Genomic DNA, 18,371 nt, shown 5'->3' on the forward strand with positions numbered 1-18,371 from the left:
GAACAACTTTGTCACGAAGACTGATCTTTAGCTAAAACTAAAGAAGTCTTACAGTACTGCCATAAATCCTCTCATCATCATTATAATGATCTATCTATTATCTATCTATTATTTTGTCAGTTTCTATCAATTAAAGTAGGCTAAGACAATCACCTGTTTTCTTACACTTGTGCTCTTGACTAAACAGTATAATTTTGCTGTGTGAATGTTGCAAATGAAGAGTTAAAGAATTAATTGCATTCATGTGACTTTATTCTTTTAATTCTTTCATATCACAGTGGAGCAGCTTCCAGTACTGTGTGTTTTGGACCAAAACCAAACACTTGATTCAGTCCAAACAAAACAGGACAACATGGACAACAGCAGAATAAATAAGCAGCTCCTGCTTAAATTATTTATGTAAACAAAACAGTGAGGTATTATAAACACTCTGATCTGTCCTCAGTCTGCAGGCATGAAGGCAGACACAGTGACAGCCGGTGTCTTCTCACAGATTGGTCTGATGCAGCTCGAAGTTGGCCGGACCAACCTGTACGGGAGTTCAGACCAGTCTGGACTGGTCTGGTCCAAACCGGATCACTGGTGACAAAAGGAATGACCACGGCGGACCCATCAGCGCTGCTCACAGGAGACGAGGAGGTGCTGGTCTCTGCTGTGAGTCGTCTGGTCGTTCCCGCGTCATCCCGTGGTCGGGTGGAGCTGGTGATGCTCGTCTGCGATTGGTCAGCGTCTGTTTCTGACTGCTGGAGTGGGGTCAGCAGCCAGTGTGGCCGACTGTTGGTCTGATGATGTGACGGGCGCAGAGGAGGGGAGCCGTCACAGCTGGAGCTACAAAGAGCAGAAAGTTTTCTAAATTTTACTTCAAAGAAAAATGTGTGATTCTTATGGTACGCATTAGGATGAAAATAAACATTACACTGAATTTATCAACATAAATTACAGGAAATCCTAAATAAAATCTCTAACATAAGCCTCCTACCTGACGGCTGTGTTAAACTCACCTGTTGAATGACGTCTGAAGTGAAGAGGAGGCTGTCCAGTTGTGTTTCTGTGGACTCTCCATGGTCACATAATCATCCTGAGGCAGCACAGATGAACTGTGGCTCACCTGTGGTGACATCATCATATATCCCGGCCCCTCCCCTTCTTCCTCCTTCTCACCTGCCTCCCAGCCCTCCACCCCAAAGGCTGCGACACTGCAGTGGTCCCCAGTCACCGTGGTAACTCTTTCACAGTTGTCTTCCCTCCCTCTTTGGTCCACCTTCATCTCCATGTAGCTGTTGGTCTCAGACGTGGAGCTCTGATGGGATCTGACTGGGCTGAGATGTGAGGTGGAGCTCAGAGGGGTTTCATGCTCTGCTTGGTCTTGTTTGTGGGGCTCGAGGTGACACTGTGTCGGACTTGTCTGGATTTCAATGTTTCTGGGCGGCAGCACCGGGCGAGAACCAAGAGGTCTCACATTCAGCAGCTTGGGTTTGGTTCTGCAGCGCTTTGAGGACAGGAGGGTTTGAAGCTGGCTGTGGCTGGAGGTTGGTGACCAGCTGAAGTCAGGAAGAGCTCTAAGTGCCTTCACGGTCTCACGGACCAGCTCATGAATGTGCTGCGCTGCTGATGGGCTTCCTGTTCAGACCAGACACAAAGAGGAGAGGTCACAGTGCTGTGATAAGGCAGAAATTACAAAATCATCACTTCTTTTTTATCCTTAATCACCTTGGTCTCTTGCTTCCATCCAGATCTCTCCAGGACCATTCGGTGCCGACCTGCCCAGCTCCACGAAGAACGAGCCGTCCAGGTGGCCGAAGCGCCGGACACTCAGCAACGGTATTGTAACAGACGGCAAATCGCTGCACGCACCCACTCTGACCAAGATGAGAGACGTCGCTGTGAGGCAGAGCCGGCTCTCCCCTGTCAGGGACTTGGAACAGCCCAGACCTCTGGGCTTCACGGTGACGGGCCACACCTTAGATGAAGGTGAAGGTGAGCAGGGACGAAGATCAAGCAGGGATATTTATATTTTTATATACCTTTGTAATTGAAAAGTCAAATAAACTATTTTAAAATTCAGTAACGGGGTGATATTACTCTTGTAAACACTGTCTGGAAGTGTAAGTTGAGGTATAATATCTAGTTGTACACTTATGATTCAGTTCAGAAGACACTAAAACTACAAAGACACTTGACTGACGTAAGACCACAGAGAGTTCAGCACAATACAGCGGAGTTTTTGTGGTCTTGGCAAAAAGAGAAGTGTGAACGGACTGTCAGTGCTTTGGATTTCCTTTTTACTTTTTGGGTGATCGGGTGTTATTAAAATGGAAGTGTCATTTTAGTAAACCCTTACATCATGTAATATTGTTTTGTGAAATTTAAGAATAATATGACAGAGATCATATTACTCTATGACTTGATTTAATGTAATTTTCTGACCAACAGACACAACAGAAATAAAGAAAATTAGGAAAAAACAGAATTTGTAAAAAGTCTCAACTTAAACATCTTTTAGTTTTAAAATCTGCTGCACGTGACAGAAAAAAATGAACAATATAAATCTGGTCTAACCTCTTTGAAGAAAGCAGCAGGCGGCAAAGTACAGTACCCATCATCCTCTTCATCAAACCCTTCTTCATCCTTCTGCTCCTCCTCCATCAGTTTCTTAATGGCCAGATACCACTCCTCTTGTTCCCGCTGATCCTCCATCACCAGCACAACGGTCTGATCCTTGGCATACAACGCCACCGTGTGGCTTTTCCTGGAACCGCCAACCCGACTCACACCGAGACAGCACCTCAGGTAAATCACCCTGGGGAGGAGGACTTAATTGAAATTTATCTTGGACTGTGATGCTTCTCTACTGTGTAGGACTAATTACCAGTTAGGAGGTCAAGGTCAAAAGTAAATACTAATGCAGTGACTTTATTTATTTTAATTTTCAATTTAAGTTTGACATTTTAGGAATCAAGCTTATTCGCATTTTTGCTGAGAGTGAGATGAGTTCTGTCTCCTTAAATAGGGCAGATAATGAGAAACACATTATTATTTTTTATTCTGATTATGAAATTACTGGCAATAAATCTGTCAGTTAGATTTTGTTGGGCCTGAGCTATGGAATATTTAATCATCCATCTTTGCTCACTTCATCTGAGCCTTCACACCCTGCAGTGCAAGTGTGCAGAAATTACAGGTGACATGACCATCCTTTTAAAATATAAAGATACAAATTTTAAATGATTGCATTCCTAAAATGAAAAACATTACAAGAAGCTCTTTAAACCAACCCTTGCTTGCTTGAGCCAAACAGCGCAGCTTTACCAGCAGACTTCTCCATCGCTGTGAACTTCTCCTGACTCTTGTACCACTCGAGTCGGCTCGGCCCGGTGTGACTTCCTGCTCTCAGGGCAAAGTATCTTTTCTGGCTCTGCTCCAGCTTCCCCAGGTAACCTTGTTTCACCACATCACTTTGTGGCACAGAGGAGGTCATGAGGGCGCCGGCCAGAGGGACCAGAGTGTTGGAAGCCTGGCTGGTGCAGAAGAGTTCCTCGTAGAAGCGAGACGGAGGACTCGATCGCATCCCAGCGTCCACTGGACGATCGCTCTTCCAGGGAGGCCGAAGAGGTGATTCGCCTGGCAGCCATGTTGGGGTGGAGGTGCAGCTGGGGGACGACAGAGGGGAGCTGGAAGCAGGTAGACATCTCATTTGGTTGGTACGCCTGTTCTGTCCTTCTACATTTTCATCCATTTCCAGCTGAAACCTGCCACAAACACACTGACAAAGATAAAGCTGGATAAATTAACATTGTTAGTGCAGTTACCTTTCATTGCTTCATTTTCCACAGATGTAAAAAAAAAATCCTCAGCCTATTTCTAACTTTTTATATTGTCTGGTTTGTTTAGTAACACAACAGACTGATATATATTGGAGTGGCTCCTAAGTGCTGTTCAAGTTAACTGAATCACACTGAAGTGATTCAAAGTGCTTTATAGTATGACAAAATGATAGAAAAATAAATATAACATGTGCAGGAACACAACATGCATGCACACGCATGCCACAATCCACAGAAGGAAAAATAATAGCCTAATGACGTATGAACGTAAGCAAAACAAAATGTCTACAGTTACACATAAAATAAGGTGAACAGTCTACCAGGAATGACAGATATATAATTTGGGGCCAGACCTTAAAGAAACAACAGCAAAATAAACTGGCTGCAATGCAAATCACAGATCTCTATCTGGAGCTTCTCTCTGTTTGATGAAAGCTGTAATCTCCCATGTCTCCTGAACCAGTCATCCTGTGAGATCCACTTGGTTTCAGATCCAAAACTGGACGGGAGGTTTGTGCAGCATTTTACAGACTTCACACTGAAAATAATAGCTGTTTATATTTGAAGATTTTTTTTATTTGGGAGGCAGCGACCAATAAAAGAGCCACAAGCATTTTTTTTTTTTTTATCTTTATCAGATATAACACCTGCTTCACAATTTAGGTCACTCCTTTAATAAACTTCAACTTGGACTTCCTACTGCAGCTGGAAAATTGTTCTGAGGTAAGTGTTCTGCAACAGACAAACTTCCAACGGTCAAAATTCATCAGTTCATTGCACGCTGATCATCCTTTTCAAATATATCAGTGCCAGTACAAGTTAAGCCTGTTGTGTTGGTTATAATCACTAGATTAAAAGGTGCACTAAGCAATTCTGGATAAAGATTGTTTATTGTTGTTTTGAGAATGATAGTGAAGGTCTAGTTTTCTCTCAGACCACTTGAATTACATTATGCTTGGAGGTTATTATGTAAGCTTTAGTCAATGGCGCCAAAATAAACTGACAGCCACCAGTCTAAGCATTTCCTCTTGCTAAAGACATAAAATCCATACTATGATTTGACAAGCCGGTTACAAAGTTTGACTAAACTTCACAAATGAATAAATAAATAAATGATGGAGTATTTTTTGCTGGAGCTTTATGCATTTAGCTGCTACTTTTACATTTTCTCTTAATTTGCAGATAGCAAAACAAAAAAAACATTTTCAATTATACTTAAAAAGGAAAATATATTCAAACTGAGTTGTTATTCTTTTGTGAGTCAAGATAATTACTGCCAAAAGTATGGTGGCCCCAAAGCTCAGTGCACTTCAGCTTCACAGATGCAAATCGACAAGTAAATGAAGAAAAAATCTTCACCAATTTGTCAACACATGCACTGTATTTGTTTGTGTTTACTCAGTTGACAGAATTTTTCTAAATGTTGCCCCTGTTGGCTGAGAAGTTTAATTTGCTTGTGTTTTGTCCATTTGCATATGTTTTGGTGCAATGCATTGAGTTTTTAGGGATACTTTACATTAATTGTGATTCATTTCTCAGCAGGAAATAACGCCAAATTATATTCACATATGTTAAATTGTTTAAGTGTCTAACAACTGCCCCAAACATGAGAATTAAATATATATAGATGAATGACACTCTAAAGAGATAAATACACTGTGTGTCACAATTACTTCTTATTAAAACATTAATCAACAGGCACATTTCTTTTTTGCAGCACTTTTAGCCTAATTTAAACCCTGAAGGGTCAACATGAAAGCTAGAAAGAGGTCCCCTCTGTCCTGTCCTAGATGGGAACCCAATATTTGAGAAACTCTCGCGAAATTTGAGTGACTCGCTTCTTTATTGTGCATTTCATACATTCTAACTATGTTTTAAATGCGACAATGCTGTAGTTGGTATCTGCTTAGTTTTAGGGACAGAAAACACCTGGTTAAAACTAAAGAAAACCAATGGTTAGGGTACAATTTTAACTCTCGCGAGATCTTCCGCGGTTCTGGGTTTCCCTTCTAGGCACGACAGGCAAAAGATGGCATCAGAAGAAACTACCACTTGCTAATTGAAATAAAGCTAAGTATACTAGCTAGGTCGTGTTTCCCACAGCATTGGGACAAAAAAAAAAACTCACCTCAAGCTGACAGTTATAAACATCACACCCGGAAATACACAGAGTGTTTGCCTTCTTTTCATATCAAGCTGTTAAACAATAAACTCGTTATTCCATCACACTCCTGACTCCTGGTCACAGCCCGGACGTCAAACACAGGTGTACGCGGTGCCAATCAGTGAGGCCTTCAGGAGCACCTCGTAAATCCTAACTCTCGATGAAAGAAAAGTTGGAACAAGTCGATTTTTTTTTAGTTCTTGGGGCTGTGACAAAAGTTTAATTTAATATATAAAAATTGTTAAATAAAAAAATAACTATATAATGACTGGCTTTGCAATAATTTCCAAAAGAAAAATGGTTTGTGTTGATTTCTTTTTAAGAATAAAATACTATGTACCAGTAGTGATGTAACAATATATGGAATATTATGATATTGCAATTAAAAAAAAGTCTCAATACTGGTTAAAATAAATTAAACTAATTAATCATGTAATATCATAGTGCATATCGTGACAGTCCAGTATGGTATCAAGACATTTTTTATTGCAATATTCAATATATTGTTACGTCCCTAACAAGAAAAAAATAAATAAATAAAATAAATAAATAAATAAAAACAACAGCAAGGCTACAATAACTATAACAAAGAGATAAACAAAGAAGTCTATACATATGTGGATGAATAAATAAAATTAAACAAAAGAAGTTTACATTCAAGTGATCTATAAGGTTTCCAATAAATAAATAAGTGAAATTATTTGCTGTAGCATAAATTGTGCATATTAAAAGACATTCAGCAAAACAGAAGGAAAGTGGAATGGACTGCAAAACAACTCTTAGCCAAAACACAAGAAAGTAAGACACAATTTGAAACCATGTCCGCAGAATAATCTAATAATCAAAGAGAGGATGTTGCTCAACACTCAACACCATTTCTTATTTGGTCTTCACCGCTGAGCCATCTATACAACTTCAGACAAACGTGTGAAACGAGGTTATTCAAACAGCCAGAGGAAGTGGTGTCTCTCAAAGGTTACAGCAGTTTTTCTGTTGAAATAATCAGGAGGAACAGTTTCTGCACATTTCAACATAAACAACTTCTCTTTGTGGATGCAGCCGCTGTCAGAGCAGGACATCTGAACTCCCTGCTCTTCTGCTCCAGGATGGCTCTCCTCCAGGGTGTCCTCTCTCTGGTCCTCAGCTGGACAGGCCTCTGTCAGGTCCTGTTTGCGGTCGTTGCAGGATTTGGAGCTGTGGTTGCACTGTCGACGGCGAGGGTGTTGGTGCGTCACGCCTGGTACATGCACAGGTTGTCCTGCTTCAGCAAACCGCAAGCAAACTCCTGGCTGTTAGGCCACCTGGGCCAGGTAGGATACACACACAGCACGGCCGGGAAAACACACACTGACATGGGTTTACTGCCTCAGTTGTCTCAGGGAGCGATAATCCCCTCGTTTGTTGTTGAAATCTAACTGTAAATTTCTCATCACGATAAAGGATGTCCTCAGAGTTGCAAAATGTCCTTACTGTGCTAAATTTCCTTTAAAACTCTGTAAGACAAATCAGCAGTGAAGATAAACCAATCAAAACTCACTTTACCCACCTTTTAATATCAAAGATAGTTAACCAGGTAACACTTTATTTGACACTTTAATGAATGTTGTCACTGTGACATTTGGTCAGTTATTTCATTTTTAGTGCAAAGCTGACATATGTCTCATGTCTTTGATATGAGACCTTGACATTAACCAAGCTAATAATGCCTTTGTTATTACACCTTGACATTATTAAGCTTAAATAAACTGTTTATGCTTTTTATTTTTACTGCTTTATATTAAAAAATTATATTTAACTGTCATATATAGTTGGTTGTAACACTGGCCGTCGTGAGAAGTGTGTCATGAATATTTTCCTTGACCTCAAGTAAAGTGGATACTTTGGACTTGTCGTAAAGATGTCATTAAATGTTATAAGGCTACTTAGACAATGATGGTACCAAGCTGATGGACAGACAGCTAGTTTACTTGTTGCTAAAGTAGGCTCCCCAGAATCCGCTGAACTGTTGCGGCATGGTTATGACGGTGCCATGACAGTCTTATGCACGCCCCTTCAACTAAAGTGTTACCATCATGCTTAAAAGAACAACAAATATTTACTTAAGCCTCAGATGCAGAGCACAGAGGAAGGCCTCCAGGCGGTGGACGAGTTGGTGCAGACGTACAAACACTCCTGCAGCTGGTTCCTCGGCCCTTTCTATCACCTGGTCAGAGTCTTCCACCCCGACTACGTCAAACCTCTGCTGATGGCCCCTGGTGAGCTTAACACCCCATCAGTCAAATTACATGAGGCATTTATGCATAATTAACGTGAACAAATCAGCTTTTTACTCACACTGGAGCAACTAAAACCACACTTTCCCAAAGCTTCGTTGAACGTTTATTGTTCTGTTGTCCTTCCCTCCATGCAGCCAGCATCACAATGAAGGATGAGCTGATCTATGGCCATCTGCGTCCATGGCTCGGTGAGTTGTTCTGATGCAGTTTCACAGTTTCTGAACACTGTTTCCATTATTCATAATGACAAAGCAGCCCAACTGAAAACCTTCTCTGTCACATTTATCTGTGGAGCACTGTGGGTGTTTCAGGCTTCCCAACAAAACACCTATTTCATCATGTTGTCTAATAAAGTCAGATAATTACTAGCTATATAAGTATTGATTACAATTTGCTGCCAGGCTGTCCTCCAAACGCTCTCCCTCTCTTACATCCCAGGGCAGAGTCTGTTGATAAGCAACGGGGAGAAGTGGTCTCGCAAGAGACGGCTGCTGACTCCAGCTTTCCACTTTGACATTCTGAAGAACTACGTCGCCAAATTTAACAGCTCTGCTAACACCATGCATGTAAGACAGTCTATATGTTGATTAATAGGATGATTTTGTGTTTCAGTTATTTTCTGTACTTGAAATGGTTCCATTTATTCAATGGCACTGCAGTTAAAGCTTTAATGGTCAGATTTTCATTCAAATGATTTAGCTTATTTCATCTGATCATCACTTTTTACTTATTTGTGAGGAGCACAAACCAGTTTTTCCAAGCTAAGTTTGAAGATCAGATACAGCTAAAGTTAAAATGTTCTGTGTCTCAGTATTTTAAACACTGCATCCAAGAACATCCCAGATTCAGACAACAGTTTTTAAACAAGTAGAATTAAACTATGACTTGTTTATACGGAAATGTCCAATTTTTGTCCCTACTATTAAAAGAAAAAATACACCTAAAACACTCTGGTTAAATTTTATATTTTAAAATACAAAAATCTGTTATTTGAACAAATTGAGAATATTTGTTTTTTTAATATTGCTCGTCCCTACAGTTGCAAGTGCCATATTTTCAAGTAAAAAAAAAAAATCTGCCATATAAAATACAGTAATGTGTAATACATATCTGTCAAATATAATATGTAGATGACATAAAAAGCAAAATACAAAATAAATATAATAAAATGTATACCTGTCCCTTCTTTTTCTCTTGTTTTTCTGTTTTTCAGGAGAAGTGGCGCCGCCTGGTGGCAGAAGGCACAACGAACATAGAGATGTTTGACCAGGTCACTCTGATGACTCTGGACAGTTTACTGAAATGTGCCTTTAGCTACAACAGCAACTGTCAGCAGTGAGGACACCACTTTTAATATTTTTACACAAATACATCCTACCTCTGTTGCGCCTTGGTCTCATGAAAATGCCCCTGTCCCTCCCAGGTCCTCCAGCGAGTACGTGTCAGCCATCGTGGAGCTGAGCGACCTGCTCATAGACCGTCGCCAGAAGATTTTACACCACTGGGACTGGATTTACTGGAAAACAAAGGAGGGGAAACGATTCAAAAAGGCCTTAAGCATCGTGCACGGGTACCTCCTGACTTTTATGTAGCAGAATAACACAAACAATACAAGAACCTTCAAGTCTGATGACACAGATTTACTGCAAAATGGTAAAAACCAAACTGTTGCTGTAACATCTCTGATGAAATTTTGTCTGTATCAACTGTGTTACTTTCCATTAGATCATAATATATTGTAAATTTTGTTGTAACAATTGAAGTGGTCCATCCTAAGTCCCTTTATGCTGCAAGTTTCAGATGCTGTATTGTCATTTTCTCCATCAGTACAGAGTATAGCAGAATGTTAATGGTAATTTTGTGGTGTGTGCAGGTTTACCATGGAGGTGGTTCAGAAGCGCCGCGCCCTGATCGGCCAGCAGAGCGAGAGACCACCACAGAGAAAGAAAGACTTTGTGGACATCATACTGCTGACAAAGGTAGGAGAGAAGAAGAAATAAGCATTCATGACAGAAATGGAAAAGCTTTAAAATATCAAGGATTGCACTGTAAGTCTGTACTGTTGCAGGATGAGGATGGACAAGGCCTGACGGACGAGGAGATACAGGCTGAGGCCAACACCTTCATGTTTGCAGGTCAGACACTTTAAAGTGACACTTTTTTTTTTTTTTACAGTTATATAAGTAACAGTAACAGTTCTGCCATAATCAAATATAAATAAATAGATGGCTTAAGATCTATTTTATCTCTATATTTTAATTTAACATTTCTTTATGCATTTCTGCTTCATTTTGCAAGTAAGGGAAAATTTAATAGAAAGGAAAATAAATAGTGGAATTAATACAAAGGTAAATAAACACAGAAGCACAGAAATATCAGTTTATATCACATTTTGTAAATTAATTAATGCTTATATTTATTTTCAGTATTGGTTTTGGTGCATTTAATTGCATATTTATTGCAGATTTTGACAGTTTACGTCCTCCACAGTTATATTATATAGTCCTACTGCGTAGCATTTAGCAAGTGGAAAACAAGCTAAATTGCAATTAATAGCAATTTAAAAATACTCAAAAAATCATGATATGACACCCAATATGAGTGCATCAACGCTTAAAAATTAAATTGAACCCTCCTGTTTTTTTCCACAGGTCATGACACAACAGCCAGTGCGATTTGCTGGACACTGTATAATTTAGCGCGCCACGACCACTACCAGGAGAAATGCAGGCAAGAAGTGATGGACCTGATGCAAGGACGAGATGGACACGAAATCGAGTGGTCAGACAAAACACACACACACAAGCCGCCGCATCGTGAGACATTTGATAGTAATATAAAAGTGAGCGTGCATTCACATGTTTTTTTTATCGAAAGGGAGGATCTGTCCAACCTTCCCTTCACCACCATGTGCATCAGAGAGTCTCTGAGGCTGCACTCTCCTGTGCAGGCTGTGACGAGGACGTACACTGAGGACATGGCACTGCCAGGGGACTGTACAGTACCACAGGGTGAGAGGAAAAAACTTTAACTGTCTCGTGTTGTTTTTTCAAACCATATTTTTAAATGTCAGCAACCCACTTTAGACCACATACAGTACTTTCAGGGATTTGCCAGCCTCAACAAGGAAGTGAAATTACTGACTGTTACAGAAACTCCTTAACTTAAAACTTAAGTTCAGGTAGGAAGAGTCTAATATTGCATTTTCCTCAATTTGGTATAACAGAGGAAAATCTTAACTTACTTATTCAATGTTATCATACTTAATCCCATTTTATCCCAGGTTAGGAAATCCTGAATACTCAATTTATCAGGTCCTAACCTTATTTCTCATGGTTACCAAACAGTACCAGGAAGGGATCTGCAAATGAGGATGTTGCTGTAATATGGCATCAGCTAGTTAGTCAGGTCGTGACAACCTTTAGAGAGTGAAGCCCTGAATTTTCTCATAATAGTTTTTCTGATTCTTCCCAAGGTGCCATCTGTTTGGTCAGTATTTATGGAACACACCACAACCCCGATGTTTGGACAAATCCACATGTAAGAAATGAGGAAGAAAAGTCTTTAATTTTCTTTTCACTTTTGCACAGTTTTGTCATGTTTGACCTGTCGTGTTTACTTCTTTTAGGAGTTTGATCCTCAGCGTTTTGACCCTGCAAACCAAGAAGGACGGGCTTCTCATGCCTTCATCCCCTTTTCCTCGGGCCCGAGGTACAGTACCGCATCCTCACCAGAGATTAACACTCAAGATAAATAAGATCTGATAAGAACCTGCATGTGTTCACAGGAACTGCATCGGTCAGAAATTCGCCCTGGCAGAGCTTCGGGTGGTTGTGGCGTTGACCCTGCTCAGGTTTCGTCTGACCCTGGGAGCGGACCCTGAACTCGGGACCGGCTCTGGGGGAGTTCGCCGACTCCCTCAGCTTGTCCTACGTGTGGAGGGAGGTTTGTGGCTGCAGGTGGAGCCTCTGACCCCACAAAATGAATGATTCAACAAGATGACACCTGGTAAAAAAAAACAAAAAAAAAAAAAACACAGAAGCTCCCGTCTCTGACCTGGGAGATTAGTTCTGTTCATGTCATGTGTTGTTTCTGATTTATTTGTACAGAAGAGTATTAGTAGTGGTAGGCATAAGAAAAAAAATAATTAAATAGACCAATATATATTTTTTTAATTTTTCATTTTTTTCCCTAATGCCTGGCCATAATACATTTCTATACATTTTTAATTTTTGTTTTCTACAAACACGACAAATTTGTTAGGCTTCATGATTCTTTTACTATAACTTTAATGCAATTTAATGTAATACTGCATAATGCAATACGCTATTTACTGTTGTAACGTTTATTATTTTTCAAATGACATGACTATGTTTTTGCTTTGGTTTAAATAAATCCTGATTTTTTTTTTTTTTTTTAAGGATCCTCATCTTTAACATCTTTACTGGTTTAAAGTTTCACATAAGTGCATTACTCTTTTCTGTATATAAAATAAATTAAAGGAATGAAACATATTAATCTGTAATATGGAAGCCCAGTTCCACCAATATGATGAAAAAAGATCATGTAATTATAATGAAAAACTTTCTCAAAATAACAACTTAGTACCTATAATAAATTTAAATAATAAAAATCTAATGCATTATTTTGAGTTTCTCATTATTTTACAATACTATCTCAAATTTTAAAGTTTCTTATTATTTAACTTATTATATTGAGAACATTTTCATGATATTATGTAATTTGTCATCATAATGTCAGAAATGAGATACCACATACATTAAAGACAGTCTGGTGCATCAAATCACTGCATGTGATTTGATTTAAGGAATCTTTATGAGATCTGATGCACTTATTGCAGTCCTGTTCATACAAATGTCTTGCTGGGTTGTTTGTCATTTCTAAATGTGCTCTGCTTACATAAGTGAGCCTTTTAAATTAGATGTTTATCGCAGTGATTTAGAGAAAATGCTTTTAGTTAACTGGCTGCAGTAACAACTTATGGACAGTAGGGGGCGGAAAACCCGTTTTATTTATTATTATTTTATTAGTACTGTTTTTTATTCACTTTTCCAGAAGTATTCGTTGAGTTTTTAGCCAGTGTCTTATCAATGGTGAGTGTCAAACAAATTTAAGTAGATTTATAAATGTAAGTATATATTATTATAACAATAAGTAATATAAGACAGTGTAGGCGGAGACAGACAGCCTCTTTTAAGTTTCACTTTCAGCCTCTTTCAGCCATCGGCTGTTTTTCTCAACACTTACCGATCAGTATTTCTCAGCCTAGCGCTCTAATTTTACTCTGTAATATTTTAATTTCGTAAATAAGGTTATTTGACATGTTTGTCTCGGTTCAGAATAGCAGAAGTTTAATTTTCCCCTCTTTTTTGAACGCGTCACGGTGAAGATGTGTCCGTCTGTATCCATGATGTCAGCGGTCGGTTTGCTGTGTGTTTTACTGTCTGCTGCGTCCGCACAGTCCGGTAAGCTCAAGTTTTTAAACGCTGAAAAATAATGTTTTATGTGGATTAAACGCGTGCATTTGTGCAGGTTGTGTCGCAGTGTAATTTTCCATATCCACGGCCCCACCCAGTGTAAACCAGCATGCTGATAAAACCACAGATCTGCTGTGTGAACGTTACTAATAAGAAGTTACTGCTGGGAACTGAAGTCTCACACCTCTGATAAACTACAGTAGAGTAAAATAGAGCATAATGCTGCAGGATGGGACAGAACAGAGCAGGAGAGATTATGTAGGAATTGAATAGAACTGAGATTTGTAGAACAGAAAACATGTTGTCCATCATAGAATCGAATAGAATACAATAGATATACTGTGACAGATGTTTTCAAACTGGGGTCAGGGGACCAGTAGGAGCCCCTGCAACATGATAATATTGAGAATATTAATAGTAACTTTTATAACTTCATTTGGAAGTTGAAAAAACAAGGGAAGAACTAGGGTTGGCTGTTTTTTTGTAATTCATGGTAATCCTAGTTTGATCATTGATTGACTATAACATTTTTTTAAACCTAAAAAACAGGGCTGAACAGAAGTGAAATGTGTGGAATAGAAAAATAGTTGTACATCACAGAACAGTCAGCAGCTGAATACTGCAGGACAGATTAAAAGAGAGTAGAATACAATAGAACAGTTGCATTTAAGAGCTGAAGTTAGTAAGAGAGCAGAAAACATCAGAAAAGTAAAACCAACTCAAGCAAAAGAGAAGTTATAGGAGGAGAATAAAAGAATGGAATGGAAACACTGTATATTTATAGTTATAAGCACTCACAAATATGCTTTATAAATATGCATTTGCTAGTCTCAAAATAGTGGAATCATCCTTTAGAAAACCCACAGTGTCTGTGTTTGTAAAAACTAACCCTGACTACTGTTATCTGCTCACTGTTTCATATAAAAACAAATAATCCAAGTTTGTATTTGTCTCTCTGTCTCTGATGCTGGCAGTACGGCTCCAGTTTGAGTCAAACTTTAACACTAATTATGGGACTTTAATGTGAAGCTGGTTTAAATAATAACTAGATTGTTGCTAAAAGACTAAAGTTTGATCTTAATTAGACAACCAGTTCGATTGACCAGTCAAGTGAATAGAAATTTAAAAGACGTTTTCACAAGAACAACGTCACGCTGAGCTTGTTTTTGTCCTTGCAGGGCAACTGTACAAGAAGGTGGGCGATGACGTCGTTCTCCAGCCAGGCATCACCTCTACGCCCGTCAAAAGCATCATATGGAAAGTGGGTTCTGACATCGCCATGCAGTGGGACGGAACAGAAACTGATGGTTTTCGTCAGTTTAACGGTATACTGAGACGATTTTAGCTCAGTTCTTTGGTGTCTGTCGGATCAGATATGAGTTTTTTTTTTTTAATTATTGTTGTGTGTTTACAGTTCGTGGTCGCCTGAACAACAAAACCGGAGAGATGACCATCACAGGACTGACTCTAGCCGACAGTGGAAAGTACACAGCAGAAATCGACGAAGTCAAAGGCTCTCAAATTCACCTCGTCGTCATCTGTGAGTGGATCATTCACACGCAGTAAAGAGGTTAAGAAGCTTAAAGAAATCAGGGTAAGAAAATGTGACATAATTCTATTCTTTTATGTCACTAACAACAGTTCCTGTCCCGACACCGAACGTTAATAAAACGTGTAATGATGAGGAGACCAGCTGTGTTTTGACCTGCGATGGAAACACCGCCAACGCTGAACCCGCCACCTACAGGTGGAAGGCAGACGACAAAGTGTTGGCAGATTCATCGAAGGAGCGACGCATCACAAAGGTACTGAATACTGTGTAACAGCACGGAACCTAAGCAGTGATAATAGTAATAAGTAAAAGTAATAACTCCTGAAATCTTGATGCAGAGTTGCAGTGAAAAGACGAGTCAGATGCGTGCTGTTTCACTCTCTGCGGGTTGTTTCAACTGTTCTGTGTACAGTTTGATCATCTGTTGCACTGACAGTGTGACGCCAGCTGCAGGTTTTAATGTCTAATATCACATGACCGTCTCTCATATCAGTCACGGACCGCTTTGACTTAGAAAGACGTTATTTAGAGTGTAACTTGCTGTAAAATCATTCAGTCTGTGTATCAGTCACAGCATCAACAGCTTACTATTAATATTTTCTAGTTGATTAATGTACATGAAGTCTTGTTTTAAATCTTGTGACATTTTTGTGAATGAAACGAAGCAGGACAGGCAGCCTCATGTGGCGATTTTAGGCTGAAATGTGAGATTTAAGCCAAGTTTGTGCAATTTATTTTCCTGAAATGTTTGCTAATACAGGAGGACCATTCAAGTATAAAACAGTTCAGCTGTGAGCTTGAAAATCCAGTCAGTCAAGAGAGCAGCCAACCGATGCCCAACCCCTTCATCACAAGTGAGTCACTTCTCTCCCTTGTAGAATTTCACTGCGACCCAAAATGTCCTCTGATGTGTGATAAACCATAACGCCCACTTATCGCTGCTTTTCCCAGAACCCGAAACTCCTGCAGAACCCACAGAAGGTCTGAAGATTTCCACAGGACTCACAGTCTTTATCTCTCTGCTGACAGCCGTGCTGCTGCTGGTCTTAATTCACAGATGGAAAGCAGGTGAGAATAATAATGAGGTCAAATCGAGTAAATGTTTCCTATGATCCAAATGAGTTTATGAATGATTTATCTGTTTATTTTAAGTTAGTCTTCTAACCGTTCTGTTAATTTCCTGCAGGAATGTGGTTCTTCCAAAAAGGTGAGAAGTCCTGTGGCGCCTCCGTTGTCTCAAAACACATCACAGTTGCTGGTGGCAGACCAGCAGAGCTGTGCTGAACAAGTTGAATCAAGTCAAACCACAACATCATGTTTCTAAAGAAAAAAAAAAAGGAATTCTACAAGTTTATGCCTGTTCTCTAGGGGCTGTGCGAAAGGCATGCTGGGAAACGTAGGATATTCCAGCATGAAGTATTGTAACACTGGAAATCAGAGACTGGACTAAAGTTTGAAAATGTCCTCTAGTTAATTTAGCAGGCGAAGTCATGTGATCACACCTACATTTTATACTACAATAATAATAATACACATATTCTCTGCTGTAACTCTCTCCCTGCAGAATCCATGCCTTGGGAAGCAGGTCAGTTACTAAAATTACTTATATTATTATCCATATTCATGCCTTAAATTCAAACAAACTTCTTCTGTGCTGTATTTCCTGCTGATCTCTTGTTGTCCACCACTAGCGTTCTGGCAAAAGGATGAGAGGCAACGTAAGTTTCAGCCACAGTTTGTTCTCAGTATTTTTATTTAAACTTTTTTTTTGTTAAATGAAAACGATGACATCCATATGTGCGTATCGTTAATACAGCAAGAGAATCTGCTGAATCAAATGGCACCACTGCTCGTCAGGAGAGGGAACAAAAGGAGGGTAAGATAATACTGAAAATCATCACCTGCTTGTGTTTCTGTCGCCTCTTTACTGGATTTATTTACATGTATTTCTTTGCAGAGGAAACACCCATGACATAGACGGTCAAACAACGCCAAGTCAGGACCTGTCAAGTATAAAACAAGACGATCTAAGAAGCTTCAGAGTGAAGCTGGAATGTTTCAGGAAATCCGGAAGTTCACATGTACGTCTGGATTGGTCTGTCCTGTGTTTACAGTGCAGTACGGTTTTTAATTCTAAAATATAAATATTTAAAATAATCTAAAAAGAAGTAGGTTTTTGATCATTTTTTTATGCCTTTTGAGGCCACAAAATCAGCCTGAACTGTACATTTTAAACAGAATACATTTAAAAGACACTAAAAGGGAAATATTAAAGTTATCTAGCATGAAATTAAACTGCACTACAGGTACTGTGTAGAGATAAACAGCCCAGTATGTAACTGACAAAGAGACAAGCTTTGGACCTCATGTCTTCCTGATGTTGCTGTCCAGATTTTCCAAAGAGGCAACGAGGGGCCTTAAAGTTTAGACAGACAATACCAGGAAGCCCAGCAAAGTGTGCTTTCCTGTCGGTACCTGATACCGCAAGTCATTAACCCGCCGAGGAGGATGAGGATGACTTGTTAGCGGAGGCGCGTCTGGTGTGCAGCCTCACGGTTGTCAGAGAGGAGACCGTGTGGGGAGGAACTGGACTGAGAGCGGAGGAGGAAAAAGAGACACCATTGTTTGGTGTCGGCTGCCAGCTCGACCAACAAGCGGGGCTTTGTACAGGACTTTACTGCTGACTCCTGAGCAACACTTACCCTGTGTGTGTGTGTCTGTGTGTGTACGCACACGTGTCAAAAATATGTGAACAAAATATTACGAGACTTAAAGCTTGAACCGAGTCAATCATATGTTTTTACTTGTCTTGTTTGGGGTGTTTTGGGTTTATTGTCATTTCCCTGCTTTTATTTATACAGAGGATTATTAGAAACAGGCACGGAAAAAATGAAGTTTTTAGCATTTCAACAAAGTCGAAATACTTAGGATCAACTTTATTCTTCACATTCTGACCTTCAACGTTATTCTCAATGTTTTGACTCTGTTTGTTTGTCCTAATTTTTTTTTTTTTGAAATGTAAAATTTATGCTCAACACTGATTTTATTCTCAAAGTT

At 39.5% G+C, this 18,371-nt stretch overlaps 3 protein-coding genes across 7 annotated transcripts; 2 read left to right on the top strand and 1 right to left on the bottom strand.

Annotated features, from left to right (window-relative positions):
* Nucleotides 1-239: 239 nt before the first annotated feature.
* Nucleotides 240-9,768, bottom strand: LOC146304625 (uncharacterized). 2 transcript variants are annotated; one of them, XM_084713652.1, is made up of 6 exons: nucleotides 9,643-9,768; nucleotides 3,276-3,763; nucleotides 2,560-2,800; nucleotides 1,711-1,960; nucleotides 1,002-1,620; nucleotides 240-828 (listed from the first exon to the last, which is right to left on the bottom strand). In XM_084713652.1, exons 2-6 carry the CDS (start codon nucleotides 3,734-3,736, stop codon nucleotides 420-422), a joined length of 1,980 nt encoding a protein of 659 aa, XP_084569778.1. In that variant the 5' UTR covers nucleotides 3,737-3,763; nucleotides 9,643-9,768; the 3' UTR covers nucleotides 240-419. The 2 variants fall into 2 exon arrangements, with proteins under 2 accessions (XP_084569778.1, XP_084569779.1); XM_084713653.1 differs by lacking the exon at nucleotides 9,643-9,768 and having other exon boundaries at nucleotides 3,276-3,933.
* On the top strand, nucleotides 4,136-12,292 carry cyp4f3 (cytochrome P450, family 4, subfamily F, polypeptide 3). 4 transcript variants are annotated; one of them, XM_084713655.1, is made up of 13 exons: nucleotides 4,136-4,547; nucleotides 7,048-7,298; nucleotides 8,093-8,243; nucleotides 8,399-8,452; nucleotides 8,703-8,830; nucleotides 9,478-9,599; nucleotides 9,688-9,834; nucleotides 10,138-10,243; nucleotides 10,333-10,399; nucleotides 10,916-11,275; nucleotides 11,740-11,804; nucleotides 11,893-11,975; nucleotides 12,052-12,292. In XM_084713655.1, the coding sequence occupies exons 2-13, from the start codon at nucleotides 7,095-7,097 to the stop codon at nucleotides 12,251-12,253; spliced, it is 1,689 nt and encodes a 562-aa protein (XP_084569781.1). In that variant the 5' UTR covers nucleotides 4,136-4,547; nucleotides 7,048-7,094; the 3' UTR covers nucleotides 12,254-12,292. The 4 variants fall into 4 exon arrangements, with proteins under 4 accessions (XP_084569781.1, XP_084569782.1, XP_084569783.1 ...); XM_084713656.1 differs by having other exon boundaries at nucleotides 7,094-7,298; XM_084713657.1 differs by lacking the exon at nucleotides 4,136-4,547 and having other exon boundaries at nucleotides 6,974-7,298; nucleotides 10,916-11,045; nucleotides 11,142-11,275.
* A 1,403-nt stretch (nucleotides 12,293-13,695) lies between these two features.
* LOC146304627 (uncharacterized) lies at nucleotides 13,696-17,615 on the top strand. Its single transcript, XM_084713232.1, has 11 exons — nucleotides 13,696-13,750; nucleotides 14,905-15,087; nucleotides 15,177-15,302; nucleotides 15,404-15,567; nucleotides 16,075-16,168; nucleotides 16,266-16,382; nucleotides 16,501-16,521; nucleotides 16,879-16,899; nucleotides 17,006-17,032; nucleotides 17,131-17,190; nucleotides 17,272-17,615. Exons 1-11 carry the CDS (start codon nucleotides 13,696-13,698, stop codon nucleotides 17,289-17,291), a joined length of 888 nt encoding a protein of 295 aa, XP_084569358.1. The 3' UTR covers nucleotides 17,292-17,615.
* Nucleotides 17,616-18,371: the final 756 nt, after the last annotated feature.

The sequence above is a fragment of the Lutjanus erythropterus genome, chromosome 24, assembly GCF_056507025.1.
Source record: "Lutjanus erythropterus isolate fLutEry1 chromosome 24, fLutEry1.hap2, whole genome shotgun sequence".
In the NCBI taxonomy this organism is placed as follows: Eukaryota; Metazoa; Chordata; class Actinopteri; order Lutjaniformes; family Lutjanidae; genus Lutjanus; species Lutjanus erythropterus.